Source organism: Myotis daubentonii, chromosome 9, assembly GCF_963259705.1.
Source record: "Myotis daubentonii chromosome 9, mMyoDau2.1, whole genome shotgun sequence".
Classification (NCBI taxonomy): Eukaryota; Metazoa; Chordata; class Mammalia; order Chiroptera; family Vespertilionidae; genus Myotis; species Myotis daubentonii.
Window position 1 is genome coordinate 66107887 of NC_081848.1, and position 15499 is coordinate 66123385.

At 40.8% G+C, this 15499-nt stretch overlaps 1 protein-coding gene and 1 pseudogene across 1 annotated transcript; both read left to right on the top strand.

The window, feature by feature from the left end:
* Window positions 1-224: 224 nt before the first annotated feature.
* On the top strand, window positions 225-1137 carry LOC132241916 (olfactory receptor 5AN1-like; annotated as a pseudogene).
* An 8347-nt stretch (window positions 1138-9484) lies between these two features.
* On the top strand, window positions 9485-10429 carry LOC132242250 (olfactory receptor 5AN6-like). The gene has a single exon (XM_059711152.1). The coding sequence runs from the start codon at window positions 9485-9487 to the stop codon at window positions 10427-10429; it is 945 nt and encodes a 314-aa protein (XP_059567135.1).
* The last annotated feature ends 5070 nt before the right edge of the window (window positions 10430-15499 follow it).

A 15499-nucleotide genomic window follows, 5' to 3' on the forward strand; every position in this document is an offset into this window, starting at 1 on the left:
AGATGCTGGAAATTGGAATGAGCCAGGGGTTGGGTAGTTCTCCATCCCAGAACATGAGTGAGCAGGAGATAAAGAATCTTCCCTCCAGGACAGTGAAACATTTCCCTTGTTTCCAGTGCTCAATGGAGGAAAAAATGTCACACGTGAGAACTGTAATGCTATCATTTCACCTGAGTCAGTGATGCATTCTCTTGTCTCTTTCTGATTTTAGGAACAACAAGCCAATGATTTATGGAAGAAATATTACAGAGATCACCCATTGCATTCTCCTGGGATTCTCAGATTTTCCCAGAATCATAGCAGGGCTGTATGCTGTATTCCTGTTGATCTACATTATGACTCTGACTTGGAACCTGAGCCTGATCATCCTAATAAGAATCAACTCCCACCTCCAAATGCCTATATATTTCTATCTTAATAATCTGTCTTCATAGATATCTGCTTTCTGACTTCCACTGCACCCAAGTTGCTGTCGAACTTCTTCCAGGAGCAGCAAACGATAATCTTTGTGGGCTGTGCTGTTCAGTACTTTGTCTTTTCAACCATAGAAGTGAGTGAGTCTTTTCTCATGACAGCAATGGCTTATGAAGGATATGCTCCCATTTGTAACCCACTTCTCTATTCATCAATCATGTTGCCTAACCTCTACGTTTGGGTTGTGCTTGGGTCCTATTTGGCTGGACTTTCTGTTTCTATATCCCAATTGTGTGCCATACTTCAGCTCCACTTCTGTGGGCCTAATGTCATCCACCACTTCTTTGGTGACATATTTCAACTGGTAGTCCTGTCCTGCACTGACACTTACTTTGTACAACTCATGATGGCTATATTGACACTGATCTTTGGAATAATAAATGCCCTAGTTATCATTACATCCTATGTCTATATTGTCTTCTCCATCATGACGATCACTTTAGCTAAAGACAGGTCCAAGGCTCTCACCACCTGTGCTTTTTATACCTCGGGTATGTTTGTCTACTTGAGTTCCAGCTCTGGTGTTTCCTCCAGGTTCAACAGATTTGCGTTGGTCTTCTACAGTGTGGTGATTCCCACACTGAATCCCTTGATTTACATCTAAGGAACAAGGAAATAAAAAATTCCTTGAAGAGGTTGCAAAAGAAGAGAGGGTATTACTGAGGTAAACAGTAATGAGGTTTTTTACAGATTTATCTCATTGGAATCACTTTAATCCACAATAATATCCACATTAATGGAGTGTAATAAAATTCATGCCAGCTTCAAACAAAGAAGACTTAATTAGGCACAGATAACATGACCAAATGGAACCACAGCTGACTGGTGGCTACACAAACCCAGTATCGTTAAGTCCTGGGGATTCATTAATTTCTCCCTACATGAGCAGTATGGGGGAAATTTATTTCACCATTTATTAATCTACCTGCAAATATGTGTGAAATATCAAGGTTTAGATTCTTGTTGCTTTTTTTTTGACTCTGAGATTGATCTCTGTTCCATCTCAGGCCTCTGAGCTTAAAGGAGAGATACCCAGCAGAGGCCCCCAGGGATGTAGAAACCTTGTCTTCCAAATATTCTGATGCAGCATAGTCCAATGTTTATTCTGTTTCTGACCATAATGGAAATAGATAGAGAGAGGGGAAATGTTTTCGTACAGAAACAAATCTATACAATTGGCCTAGTTGTGCCTCCTGGAAAAACGTGGCATCTTTTAGTGCTAATAATCCAATATATTTTTTCATCACATCTCAGTCTCAACCAGCTATAGTCTAAGCAGGAGGAGGTGATTTGAATCATAAAGAGGAATGCAATGAAGTATGTGGTTCCTTCAGTTTCATTTACTTGAGTCCAATGATATAATTTCTTGCTTCTAGTGTCCAGCGCTGATTTCTAACGGGGGAGGATATTCAAAATTCATGTCACAGACAATAGCAATTTCTGATACTGTGGGACTCAAACTTCTTTTTCTCTCCCCCATTAAGTCTTGAAATTTACCCTTGGTTTTATTGTGCATTGGATTACACTGCCAAGTTATTTCTGATACCTTAACCATTTGTTCAATTTGATGTGAGGAGACTTGTGTGGGAACTCATTGTAACAACAGAGTTACTGAATATTCAATATTGGAAAGACTAAGAACAAAGAAGGAAAACTGCCATAATTCTTTTCTATAGATTGTGTTCAATGGTTTATATCCTAGAGATTTGTGGTTGTATGGAGTGATATGATGGATGGAGTAGAATGGTTATAGTTATTTTAATGTTAATATTTTTCAGGAAACCTCAATGGTTATGAGAGGAAATAGATAGTGGTATAGGCAGGGTTCTTATCTCTGGCCAGTTATTGCTATCTGAGGAGGAAATAAAGCTCGTGGTCATAGTGGTCTGGTTAAAAAGAGGAACAAGATGTGTAACAATGTTTGGCAGATTGTCCATACTTGAACAAACTGATATAAAGTAGATATTATTATATTTATATATAATACTTGGAGATTCATTGGATTTTTAATCAATGTTTTGGGAGTTTCAATTTTAACGAGTCACATGAATTACTCTGTTTAATTAAGGATTGTAAGTAAAAAAGTAGTTGAAGCCTTTGCTAAATCTTCCATGAATTTCCACATGTACAGGATTGAGAGAAGGCAATTGTTGAACCTCTTGGAGAGAACATGTGGGTTTAACACATGGCAAGAATACTGTAATATGAATAAAGAATATTTCTTTCACCATCCCATCCAGGTATAGGTGTGTTCTTTGATGCATTGCTCTTTCAAATGTGTGAAAATATATGGGATGCCTGTCCCCAAGGGGCCATACGGGATTTGAACTTTGTTAGATATTAGTGGGGGATACTTTCACAGTATTTCACAGATGTACCTCTTGATGAGTTCAGATGAGCTCAGGGCGGTAATGAATAGGAACTGCTGATGTTAAATAGAAATTAATATTCTGAGACTGCTGTGCATTGGGTGAGGTTGCTGAGAACTGCTGTCTTCCAGGAACTGTCTCCATGGGCTTCTGTTGACAGCAATTAGCTAGAGCTACTGATGATAAATGCCATTAAATTATTATTTTAAAGGGAAAAATAAAGCACAGTTATTCTGACTTTCCCCTGAAGAACATTTAGACCAGTGGGTACCTTGTGAATGCAATCGTTTTCTTTATTTCTTTTCAGATGTTTTGTTGTTAGTGTTTGGAAATGCAACTAATTTCTCTATGTTGATTTTATATTTTACAACTTTGCCGAATTTACTTTCTAATTCTAACAGCTTTGGTGAAGTGTTTAGGATCTTTTATATATATAAAATTACCACATGCAAATACATAGTTTTACTTCTTTTTCCCCCAATTTGGATGCCTCTTACTTCTTTATATTGCCTAACTGCTTTAGTTCTATGTTGAATAAGAGTGGTGGAAGTGGCTATCCTTATCTTTTTTTCTGATTTTAGCGGAAAAACTCTATGTCTTTTCCCATTGAGTATGATGTCAGCAGTGGGTTTGTCATATATTGCCTTTATTATGTTGAGATATGTTTCTTTTATACACAAGTTATTGAGAGTTTTTATCATGAAGGAATGTTGTGTGTTGTCAAATGGTTTTCTACTCTATTGAGATGATCATGTGATTTTTATCTGTGATTTATCAATGAGTTATCACATTTATTGATTTGTGTATGTTGAACCATTTAAAATTATTTTTATTGATTTCAGAGAAGAAGGGAGAAGGAGAGAGAAATATAAACATCAATGATGAGAGAGAATCATTGATTGGCTGCCTCTTGCACACCCCATAGTGGGAATTGAGCCTACAACTTGGGCATGTGACTTGACTGGGAATCAAACCATGACTTCCTGGTTCATAGGTCAATGTTCAACCACTGAGCCACTTATGCCAATCTGTTGAACCCTTTTTGCATCCCAGGGATAAATCCCAGTTGATAATGGAGCATAATACTTTTAATGCATTATTGAATTTTATTTGCTTATGTTTTGCTGAGATTTTTTGCATCTATATTCATGAGGGATATTGAGCCTGAGTTTTATTGCTTTTAGTTTTCTTTCTTTCTTTGGTATCAGGGTAATATTGATCTCATAAAGTGTGTTTGGGACACTTTCACTTTCTAAAGATGTTTATTGCTGTTAACCTGTAAGTACTGTATGTTGGGTGTGTGGAAACATAACTTATTTAGTTCACATGTTTCCAAGCCAAGAAGAACTATAACATTATTAAGAGAGTGGTAGGAATCCCTCAAAGATTCAGTCCGAATTGGTGAAGATACTAATATGACCTCAGTTTGGTAAAAATCCTATCTAATAAAAGAGAAACATGGTAATTAGCCGTAAGTTCGCTACCCTTCCCATTGGCTAATCAGGGCGACATGCAAATTAACTGCCAGCCAAGATGGCGGCCAGCAGCCAGGCAACTGATGCGAACAGGAGGCTTGCTTGCTCCAGTGACGGAAGAAGCCAATGTTTCCCGCCTGCCGCAGCCCAGCTCTTAGCTGCTCTCTAAGGAACATTGTTACAAATATAGAAGCTAAACAAAACCCCAGAAACCTGCTTTCAGTCAGCTGGGATCTCAGAGCTGGAGTCGCAACAAAGTTTCAAATACAGAAGGTAAACAAAGCCAGAAACCTGCTTTCAGCAGCCGAGGTCTGAGCTAAAGCTGGCTCTCAGCTCCAGTGACAGCCATAGAAGGTAAATAAATCCCAGAATAAAAAAAAAGAAACAAGGAGAGGTTGGGAGGAGCTTCAGTCACCCACCAGCCTGGAAACGGCCCTCAGCCCCTCGCCCAGACTGACCAGGCACTCCAGTAGGGACCCCCGCCCTGAAGGGGGTGTGACCAGCTGCAAACAGCCATCACCCCCTCACCCACGCTGGCCAGGCACCCAAGCGGGACCCCCACTCTGATCCAGGACACCCTTCAGGGCAAACCAGCCGGCCCTCACCCATGCACCAGGCCTCTATCCTATATAGTAAAAGGGTAATATGCCTCCCAGCACCGGGATCAGCGGAGCCTCGAGGCCTCCCAGCACCGGGATCAGCGGAGCCATGAGGCCTCCCAGCACTGGGATCAGCAGAGCAGCGAGGCCTCTTAGCACTGGGATCAGCTGAGCAGTGAGGCATCACTGCCCCTGTGTCAAGTGGAGCCGCGAGGCCTCCCAGCACCGGGATCAGCTGAACCACGAGGCCTCCCGAATCTGGGATCAGTGGAGCTGTGAGGCCTCCTGGCACCGGGATCAGTGGAGCTGCAAGGCCTCCCAGCACTGGAATCAGCAGAGCCATGAGGCATCCTAGCACTGGGATCAGCAGAGCAGCGAGGCCTCACTGCCCCTGTGTCAAGGGGAGCCGCGAGGCCTCCCAGCACTGGGGTCAGCAGAGCCATGAGGCCTCCTGGCCCCTGGAGCAGTGTGACAGGAGGCAGAGCCCAAACCCCCTGATCACCCTGAGGCTCTGTGTGTGACAGGGGGCGGGGCCACAACCTCCCTATCCGCCCTGCTCTGTTCTTAAAGGGGGAAGGCGCCCCAAACCCCTGATCGGCCCTGCTCTATGCCTGATAGGGGGGAGCTCCCCAACCTCCCCATCGGCCCTGCTCTGTGCGTGACAGGGGGGAGCTCCCCAACCCCATGATGGGCCTGCTCTGTGTGTGACAGGGTATGGAGCCCCAACCCCCTGATTGGCCGGCTCTGTATGTGACAGGGGTGTCACCACAACCCCCTGATCCGCCATGCTCTGTGCGTGACAGGGGGTGGAGCCGCAACCTCCCCATCGACCCTGCCTTGAGTGTGACAGGGGGCGGCACCCCAACCCCCCAATTGGCCCTACCCTGAGCGTGACTGAGGGTGGCATCGCAACCTCCTGATCTGCCCTGCTCTGTGCATGACAGGGGGCGGTGCCCCAACTCCCCAATCGGCTCTGCTCTGAGCCCAACCTAAGGATTGGGCCTGCCCTCTGCCACCTGGGAGTGGGCCTAAACCAGCAGGTTGTTATCTCCCGAGGGGTCCCAGACTGTGAGAGGGCACAAGTGGGGCTGAGGGATACCCCTCACCCTGCCAGTGCAAAAATTTTTGTGCACTGGGCCTCTAGTACTATATAATAAAAGGGTAATATGCAAATCAACCAAATGGCGGAACGACCACTTGCTATGATGCACACTGACCACCAGGGGGCAGACGCTCAATGTGGAAGTTGTCCCCTGGTGGTCAGTGTGCTCCCACAGGGGGAGTGCTGTTCAACCAGAAGCCGGGATCCTGTGGGGAGCAGGCCTAAGTGAGGGGGTGCAGGCGGGGCTGAGGGATACCCTGAGAGCATGAATTTTGTGCACTGGGCCTCTAGTATGAACAGCAAAATGGAGAAATTACAATGATAATATTATTAATAACAAATTTATAACATTTTTAAGTGCTTCCATGCACTGGGCAGATATTATTTTATCTAAGTTCACCACAACCCTTTTAGGTAGTTGTGCTATTATTGCCTTCATTTTACTACATAACCAAGGCACAGTGAGATTAAGTAAAAAGTCAAGGTCACAGAAATCATAACTAATTAAGTTAGAATTCAACTCAGGTAGGTCTGTCCAGAGCCTGAGCACATAATCACCAAAACCGTAATGAATGATTATTCTGATAAAGACCTTAAATTTTGGGTGACCATACAACCTGGTTTGCTTGGGACAATTCTGCTTATTGTCCTGACATGGTCATTAATAACTCTCCTTTTCATGACCAAAGTTGTTGAGTTTGGATAATGAATGATATGATCACCCTGTGTTGAGAGTTCCTCCCAACGTCATAATACTGAAAGTCTAGAAAGAAAAATTGGAACTTGCTTAAATTAGGTCATGAGGGTACATGAAAGTGTGGAGAAATGGAATCAGCTGGGAGCATTTCTCATTTTCTTCATTCATCACTCTAGAGAGTAATTAACTGAAAATGGTGCTTTCTGTTAATTGTCTCTTCTCTTTCCACTCTGGACCCCAAGGAGACATTTAAGAGAATCCTTATTTGGAAGTACCTCTCTGGCAGCAATGGCTAGCAGGAACCATGGCCAAAAAGCCCAGAGCCTAGGGAAGGTAAATGTCTTCATCCTGAATGCTCATATGATGTCTATAGCCTCTAATTCCTGGAAGCACTCTATGCACATTTAGATACCTAGAGTGCAGTCAACATTCAGGTCCAGCAGAACCAGCTGTGGGGGCAGCACCTCCCAGATTTGTACAAGACACCTCTTGAAATATCTACAAGAATACCTGGGTGAGTAAAATAGAAATAGCTTTCTTTCTTCATATTTGGGTTCTCTTTCACTCTTGCAATCCCATTCTTCTGTGCCCTCAAACCAGAAAGCTCATGTATTCAGATTCAATGACCATTTTAACTTTTCATTTTCTCACAGAGGCCATGCTCCATATCCTCTATCCAATGGGATTCTTTGAATTTTAACAAAAACCCAGGTATTTGAACCAAAAGAAAACCATCTAACATGGAATTTCAGGCATTAGTAAGTAGGTGGAGTGAGGATTGGAGGGCATGGAGATTTGCTGATAGCTCACCAATTGGGCCAAAGAGCTCTACATTTTAACCATCAAATGATCTATTTTTCCCCCTGTAAAAGATTTTTATTTAGTAAAATACCTATATGATATAATCATTATTATTCATTATTAATATAGTAATTCTCATTTTTGATAGCTTACTGTGACCAGAAATCTATTATATACTTTACATACCATCCTAAAATAGGTCTTCACAAAAACCCTATGAAGTGATGAACATTCTTCCCTTACAGATGAAGAAGTGTGGCACATACAGAAAATGTTTTCCATGATTAGAATTATTATTTTCTTTTAATTCTTAGTACAACTTGGGTTTTTATTTATTGTTTAAAGTATTAGACATAGTAGGACATATATCTCCCCCCCATCCCCCACATTGACCTTAGTACAACTTGTTGATAAAAACCATTTTGGCCTCAAGTTTTCTTCAAGGGAAGACTATTACCACTGATTCAAATATTTTTAGTGTTATAGAATATTCAAATTTTCTATTCTAGTTTTGGAAAGTTATGTTTTTTATATTTCATTTAAGTTTTAAAATTTATTGATATAATATTGCGTAGAGTATTCTCTTATTACCTTTATAATATCTCCAGGATCTAGCACTATATTCCCATTTTCATTGTTTTAAAATTTTTTGTTTTGTCTTGGTGTCATCAGATCTATCAAAAATCAACTTTGATTTTCTTGTATTATTTTGAAATTATACTTAATTTTAATATATTTTGTTCTTTCCTCTCTAAGAAATATGATTAAATCATTTGTTTTCTTTAATCTTTTATATGCACTTAAGACAACTGTATCTCTCTACATACACTTTTAGTTAAATCTACAAGATTTGTTAAGTGTTCTCACCAAAAAAAGAACTAATAATTATGTGATATGATAGAGGTGTTAGCTAAAGCTATGATGGTAATCATACTGTAATATATAAATGTATCAAATCAATACATTGTACTTTTTAAACTTATATAATGTGTACATGTCAATTATATTTCAATTAAGAATCTACAAGATCTGGTAAATAGTATGTCTCAATATATTTAAGTTACAAATGTTTTATAATTTCTGTTATAATTTATTATTTAACTTTTTAATAGTTTATAAATATATAATTGGTTTTCAATTATAATGTTTCTTAGTTATAAATTTGTTAATGATTTGTAACAATAAATCAACAATTGTCTGATAATGTTATCTCTAAGACCAACCCTTTAACATTTGAACTTTAAGTTTTTCATAAACCAAAGGAGAGCTTCAAAATTGTATTAGAAAGCTATTTCCAAGAGGGGGGAAAATAGGGGAATGGGAGATATCTGTGATATTATCAACAATAAAAAATATATTTAAAAAGAAAGCTACTCCTTACTGACATCACTTCATATAATACTATATGCAGCAGGGACTGTATATAATGGAACTAATTTAACCTCAAAGAGCCCTCTGAGATAGGTCCTATTGTTATTGTCATCCCTATTTTACAGATAAAGTAACAGGCAGAAAGATCATAGACAATCTGTTCAGAGTAAAAAAGCTCACAGATAGCAGAGCCACAATCCAAAACCAGCCATATGACATCTAAGGCCATGCTCTTAGTCACGAAGCTTTCCACAGGAGTTATAACCCCATTACTAATATCCTAAAATTTCCAAAGCACCTGTTTAAATGGTTTTTTAAATGTCAATATACTTTCTTCTGTGTTTAAAGAGCCTGATGGGTTAATAATGAAGAGTATATTTATCCTCTTTTATATGTGGGAAAATTGACTCATAAAACCATTAGAGCTATTCAGAGGCAAATTTACCCAGGGTTGTGTCATCTAAATGGCTCACTATTTCTCTTGACTCTATGTTCAGTGTGGGTAGAAGGTAGTTTATTTTAATAGAAATTGATATAACAACTGACTGAGAGGTTTATTCTCTTCTCTGCCTACAGATTCTAGGATCATCAGTGCAATGACTGGGAGAAGGAACAGTACAATGATTATAAAGTTCATTCTCTTGGGATTCTCTGAATTTCCAAAGCTCACCATTGTCCTCTTTTCAATATTCCTAGGGATCTACCTGATGACAGTGGCCTGGAATATGGGCCTCATCACTCTCATCAGGACTGACTCCAATCTGCACACACCTATGTACTTTTTCCTCAGTTACTTGTCCTTGTTGGACATCTGCTATGTTTCCACTACTGCCCCCAGGATGCTCTCAGACTTCTTCAAGAAGCACAAATTCATCTCCTTTACGGGGTGCACCATGCAATACTTCTTCTTCTCTGGCCTGGGTCTGACTGAATGCTGTCTCCTGACAGCCATGGCTTATGACAGATATGCTGCCATTTGTAATCCTCTGCTTTACACAGCCATCATGTCCCCCACCCTCTGTGTGCAGATGGTGGCAGCATCTAGTGTAACTGGATTCTTTGGCTCATTTATCCAACTGTGTGCCTTACTTCAGCTGCATTTCTGTGGGCCAAACATCATCAACCATTTTTTTTGTGACTTACCCCAGCTGCTAATCCTATCCTGTTCTGACACCTTTTATGTTCAAGTCATGCTGTCTGTGCTGACAGTAATCTTTGCGCTTTCCTCTGCCCTCATTATTATGATATCCTATGGTCATATTGTTGCCACCATTCTGAAGATCACTTCAGCTGAAGGCAAGTCCAAAGCCTTCAACACCTGTGCTTCTCACCTGACCGCAGTGACCCTCTTCTTTGGTTCTAGTACCTTTGTTTATCTGTATCCTAATTCTGGCGATTCTCTGAGCCAAAGTAAGTTGGCATCAGTATTATACACTGTTGTAATCCCTATGCTAAATCCATTGATCTACAGCCTGAGAAACAAGGAAATCAAAGATGCCCTAAACAGATGGAAGAAGAGAATCTTCTCCTGTTGTTACTAATGATGAAATTCCTTTCAGGGGTACAGTGTAGGAAAATGTCAACTAAAACATTGACCTACAGCTCTTCTAATTGTGGGCTGAGTTACAGTTTCCTCGCTCTTCTAATGGAAACCCACAACTGGCACAGGGACAGGAAAATGCACGAGAAGTATCTGGAAGCTCAATCTGCCATCCCTCATCAGTTATGACCTAATACATCAATAGGCCAAGCAATCCACAAGTATTTTTGCAGTTAGTCGAGGTGGTGTGCCCCATCACCCTCAATAGTCTATCCCTACCTAACAAATACTACCTTAAGGACCACAGATGTCAGTACTGATCAAGACTGTCAGGAGACCAACCAGCCTCCTCATAGCATCTCATTGTAGTTAGGGCAAAGATTGGTATTAGTACACAGAGATCTTTTTAAAAAAAGAATTGCCTAAATAATTGTGTTAGTTCTCCTACTTAACCTATTTTTTATTGGTGGGATTTATGGATTAATTTCTTCACTTGTGAGTTTGTTCAAAGCAAAGTAACTATTCCAGATCAAAGAGTTGTCAACTTCACACTAAAAGAAATTTGTTGTAATAGGAATGCTTACAGTTTGTAATATTTAATATTTGGTTGACAAATTGGCTCATTAGGGGTCCCTAGACAATTCTTTGTCTGCTACTGCTATAGCATCACCTTTGTTCTTCCATCTTCACTGTGTAACTAGAAAAGGGAATTAGGAACTGGCACTGTAGGGCACATATCCCTGTGCAGAAGTTTATGATGAATGACAAAGAATCAGAGACTAAATATTCATGATAGAGACTCAGTAATAAGACAGACCCTTGGACAAATCTGTGTGTTTCCCCTTCTGTACCTACATGTGATTAACATTTTTGCATTAGTCATCTTTTTAAAGACACAAGTGTACTTTATGTGGTATTGTCTTAGGGGAAAATGGTCTGCATCTATTAATTTTATTATACATTATATTCTGGATTTCTCAGCTGCTAACAAAATTGAGCACCATGATTGAGAATGGAAGGGCTCTGAGATAAGGAGTTCGAAGAAGTTGTATTTTCTTTGCTGTGTTAGCAGAAGAGACTGGGGTTTAGTAGCTTATAGGATTCTGAGAACATGTTAAAAGCTCCTAAGCAGCACTGATTGCCGATGGTTTGCACTGTTTATCATTATACATCTCAATTATTTTATATTTTAAATGTGGAAGATAATGTTATAGGAGGGAAACCAAGATGGTGGAATAGGTAAACACTGGAAATTGCTGCCTCGCACAATCGCTTCAAAAATACAACTAAAAGACATCATCCAGAACCACAGGAAGGCTGGCTGAGTGGAAATTCTACAACTAGAAGGAAAGAGAACAGCACACTGAGACTCAGAGGAGGTTCGGAAGTAAAGCGCAGTGGTATGGAGGTGCGCAGAAAGGGCTTGCAACTTAGGACGCGGTTGTCTTTTTCAATCAGGAGGGAGTCTCAAGCTCCGGATGGCTCTGAACTCCAGTTCCGGGCGAGTCTCTGGGGACCCAGACTCATACGGGGAGAAACTGGACTGTCTGGCATTGGGCGGAACTCAAGGGCGGCTTTCTCTCAGAGATGCTGACAGCGATTACCTCTGGACACTGAGACCTGGGCCCTCTTAGGGCAGGATTGAGGATAAGCCATAGCTGTTTGCTCCGCCCTGTTGATTCCCCGAGACCCCGCCCCATCCAAGCTGTGCCCAGAGGCTTTTGCATATGAATGACCTGGCCCTTTGCAATCTAAAATTACCTAATAAACTGCAGATGGGTCAGAGAGACCCAGAACATCCAAAAGAAGGCCCAAGGCCCCACAGCAGCTTGCATTGCTTCACAGCTGGGCCTCCTCTGGGCACATCCAAACCCCAAACAAAGAAGAGGAATCTGAAGGTCTCTCCATAGCTCCTGCTGGGTAGCCTCAGGCAGAGGCTAAATTAGCACTTTCTTAGAGATCCAAGAGCCAGTTTACCCAGTGGTCAGAGTGGGACCATCCAGATTACAACTCCTCAGATCCATAAGGGACACACTCAGGGGGCAGACTCAGTGAGCACCAAAGCCTCACTGAAGCAAGTCTTGCCCCAGAAGGGTGTCTCCATCACAGAAGTTCTCCCACTGTAGACACAGCTGATTCTCACAGCCAATTGGACTGGAGGTCAATTCCTCCCAATGATACCAACTAAAATCAAGGCTTAACTACAACAAGACTGTGCACACAGCCCACAAGGGGGTGCACCAAGAATTTCCACCTCAGGTAATTGGGGACGCTGAGCCACTGGGCCCTATAGGACACCTAGCACAGAAAGCCACTCTATCAACACAGGGAAGCAGCCAAAATGAGGAGACAAAAAAACAAGTCAGAAATGAAAGAAATAGAGGAAAGCAAACTACTGGATATAGAGTTCAAAACCACGGTTATAAGGTTACTCAAGAATCTTCTAGAAACAGCTGATAAATTTAGTGAGACCCTCCATAAATCTAGTGAGACCCTCGAGGATATGAAAAAGGACCAACTAGAAATTAAGCATACACTGACTGAAATAAAGAATATTATACTGAGATCCAACAGCAGACTAGAGGATCCCAAGAATCAAGCCAAAAATTTGAAATATGAAGAAGCAAAAATCACCCAACCGGAAAAAAAAAGAAAAAAGAATCCAAAAATATGAAGATAGTTTAAGGAGCCTCTGGGACAACTTCAAGTGAACCAACATCCGAATTATAGGGGTGCCAGAAGAAGAGAGAGAGCAAGATATTGAAAACGTATTTGAAGAAACAATGACAGAAAACTTCCCCCACCTGGTGAAAGAAATAGACTTACAAATCCAGGAAGCGCAGAGAACCCCAAACAAAAGGAATCCAAAGAGGACCACACCAAGACACATCATAATTAAAATGCCAAGAGCAAAAGACAAAGAGAGAATGTTAAAAGCAGCAAGAGAAAAACAGTTAGTTACCTACAAGGGAGTACCCATACAACTGTCAGCTGATTTCTCAACAGAAACTATGCAGGCCAGAAGGGAGTGGTAAGAAATATTCAAAGTGATGAATACCAAGATCCTACAACCAAGATTACTTTACCCAGCAAAGCTATCATTTAGAATTGAAGGTCAGATAAAGAGCTTCACAGATAAGAAAAAGCTAAAGGAGTTCATTACCACCAAACCAGTACTATATGAAATGCTGAAAGGTATCCTTTAAGAAGAGGAGGAAGAAGACAAAGGTAAAACTAATAATTATGAACAAATACATATCTATCAACAAGTGAATCTAAAAATCGAGTGAATAAATAATCTGATGAACAGAATAATCTGATGAATATAATAGAATCAGGGGCATAGAAAGGGAGTGGACTGACAATTCTCAGGGGGAAAAGCTTGGGGTGGTGTGGGAAGAGACTGGACAAAAAACGTACACCTATGGATGAGGACATTGGGGTTGGGGGGTTAAGGGCATAGGGTGGGGTGGGAACCGGGTGGAGAGAAGCTGTGGGGGGGCAAAAGAGGAACAGCTGTAATAATCTGAACAATGAAGATTTAATTTTAAAAAAAGATAATGCTATATATAGCTGTATCACATTTTGCATAAATGCCCTAATATTTTATTTCAGTGAATGAAAGTAGATGTTTATAAGTGAAGATAAAAGTGAGGTTTGGAAAGGTTCCTAAGTTTCTTAAACATGCAGGGGAGTGGATCGATGGACAGCTTTGCCTATGAAAGAGCAGCTTCAAGAAGGTTAACTTAAGTGAAAGAGGCAGGCACAAAGGACCACATGTTGTATGATTCCATTTTAATTAAACCTTCAGATAGGCAAATCTATAGAGACAGAAAGTAGATTAGTGTTTGCCTAGGAAGGAAGGGGTGGAGAGGAATGGGAGTGACTGCTAGTGGGTATGGAGCTTCTTTTGATGAAACTATTCCAAAATTAGGTTGTGGAAATGATTGCAAAATTCTGAATATGCTCAAAGTTACTGGATCATATGCTTTGAAAGGGTACATTTTGGGATATGTGAAGTATACCTCAATAAAGCTGTTTAAGAAAAAAAAAAAAGGAAAGAGGCTGGGCAGGTGTATAGGACCAAGGGTGACATTCATGGGAAGGCACCATGTCTATTGTGGGTGTTCCTTAGTGATTTGATGATGAAAGAAAAAATGGAAGCGAGCCATGGAGTTTAAAGTTCCTTTGAAAATAAAAAATAAAAATCAAGTAAAACACGAACACATCCCTGTTCCTGAGGGAAGTAATCATATACAAAACAAACTTCCCTTCCCTATATCAGCAAAAAATGATACACTTAAACTAACTAACCTACTAAACTTGCATCCTTGTTTGACTCCATAGCCCTGCACAGTCTCGTACCTCAGGTTCTGTTAGAACTGACCAATATTGCCAGGAGTCTTGCAATTCCCTCACCCGTTGCGCTGTGGCATGGTCCAGATAGATCATTCATCAACAGGACACTTAATGAACAAGTAGATGTTCTTGGGACAGGACTGAGCCAAATGCAGAATTCGGGAGGAGGAGAGGGCAGCAGCCCCTTTTGGTCAGAAGTAGAAATGAAGAGATTCACTATACATTTCTTCTTAATAGTCATTTCTCTTTCTGCATTTGCGGTATGGCTTGACTTGTATTGATTAGAGTTATATATGGATTGCTAGAACTATATTACATGACTATAAAGATAATCAAATTAACCAATTAATATGACGTGGCAAGTTGCCAAAAGCCAATTCCAGCATGTCAGCAAGGGCTGAATCATCTGGAGTGGCTGAAGGGCATTTCCCCAAACCTGAAAAGGATGCAAAAATTGATTATCTTGCTGCCAGATAGCTCAGGGCATCTTAATCTACATGTTATTGCCTCCTACTGGCCAAACACCTGAACAGCCGTAGGCAAATTCTCCAATCTGACAATGGACTCTGTAAATGAAACCAGACCCTTTGATGTGTATATCACTGCCTCACCTCATGACAATTTGTGTTAATAAAAAGCATGGGGTCCTGAGACGAGGAGATCTTAGTTTCTTTAGCTAGGCTCCTCTGACTCCCAAATGCCTTTCAAAATT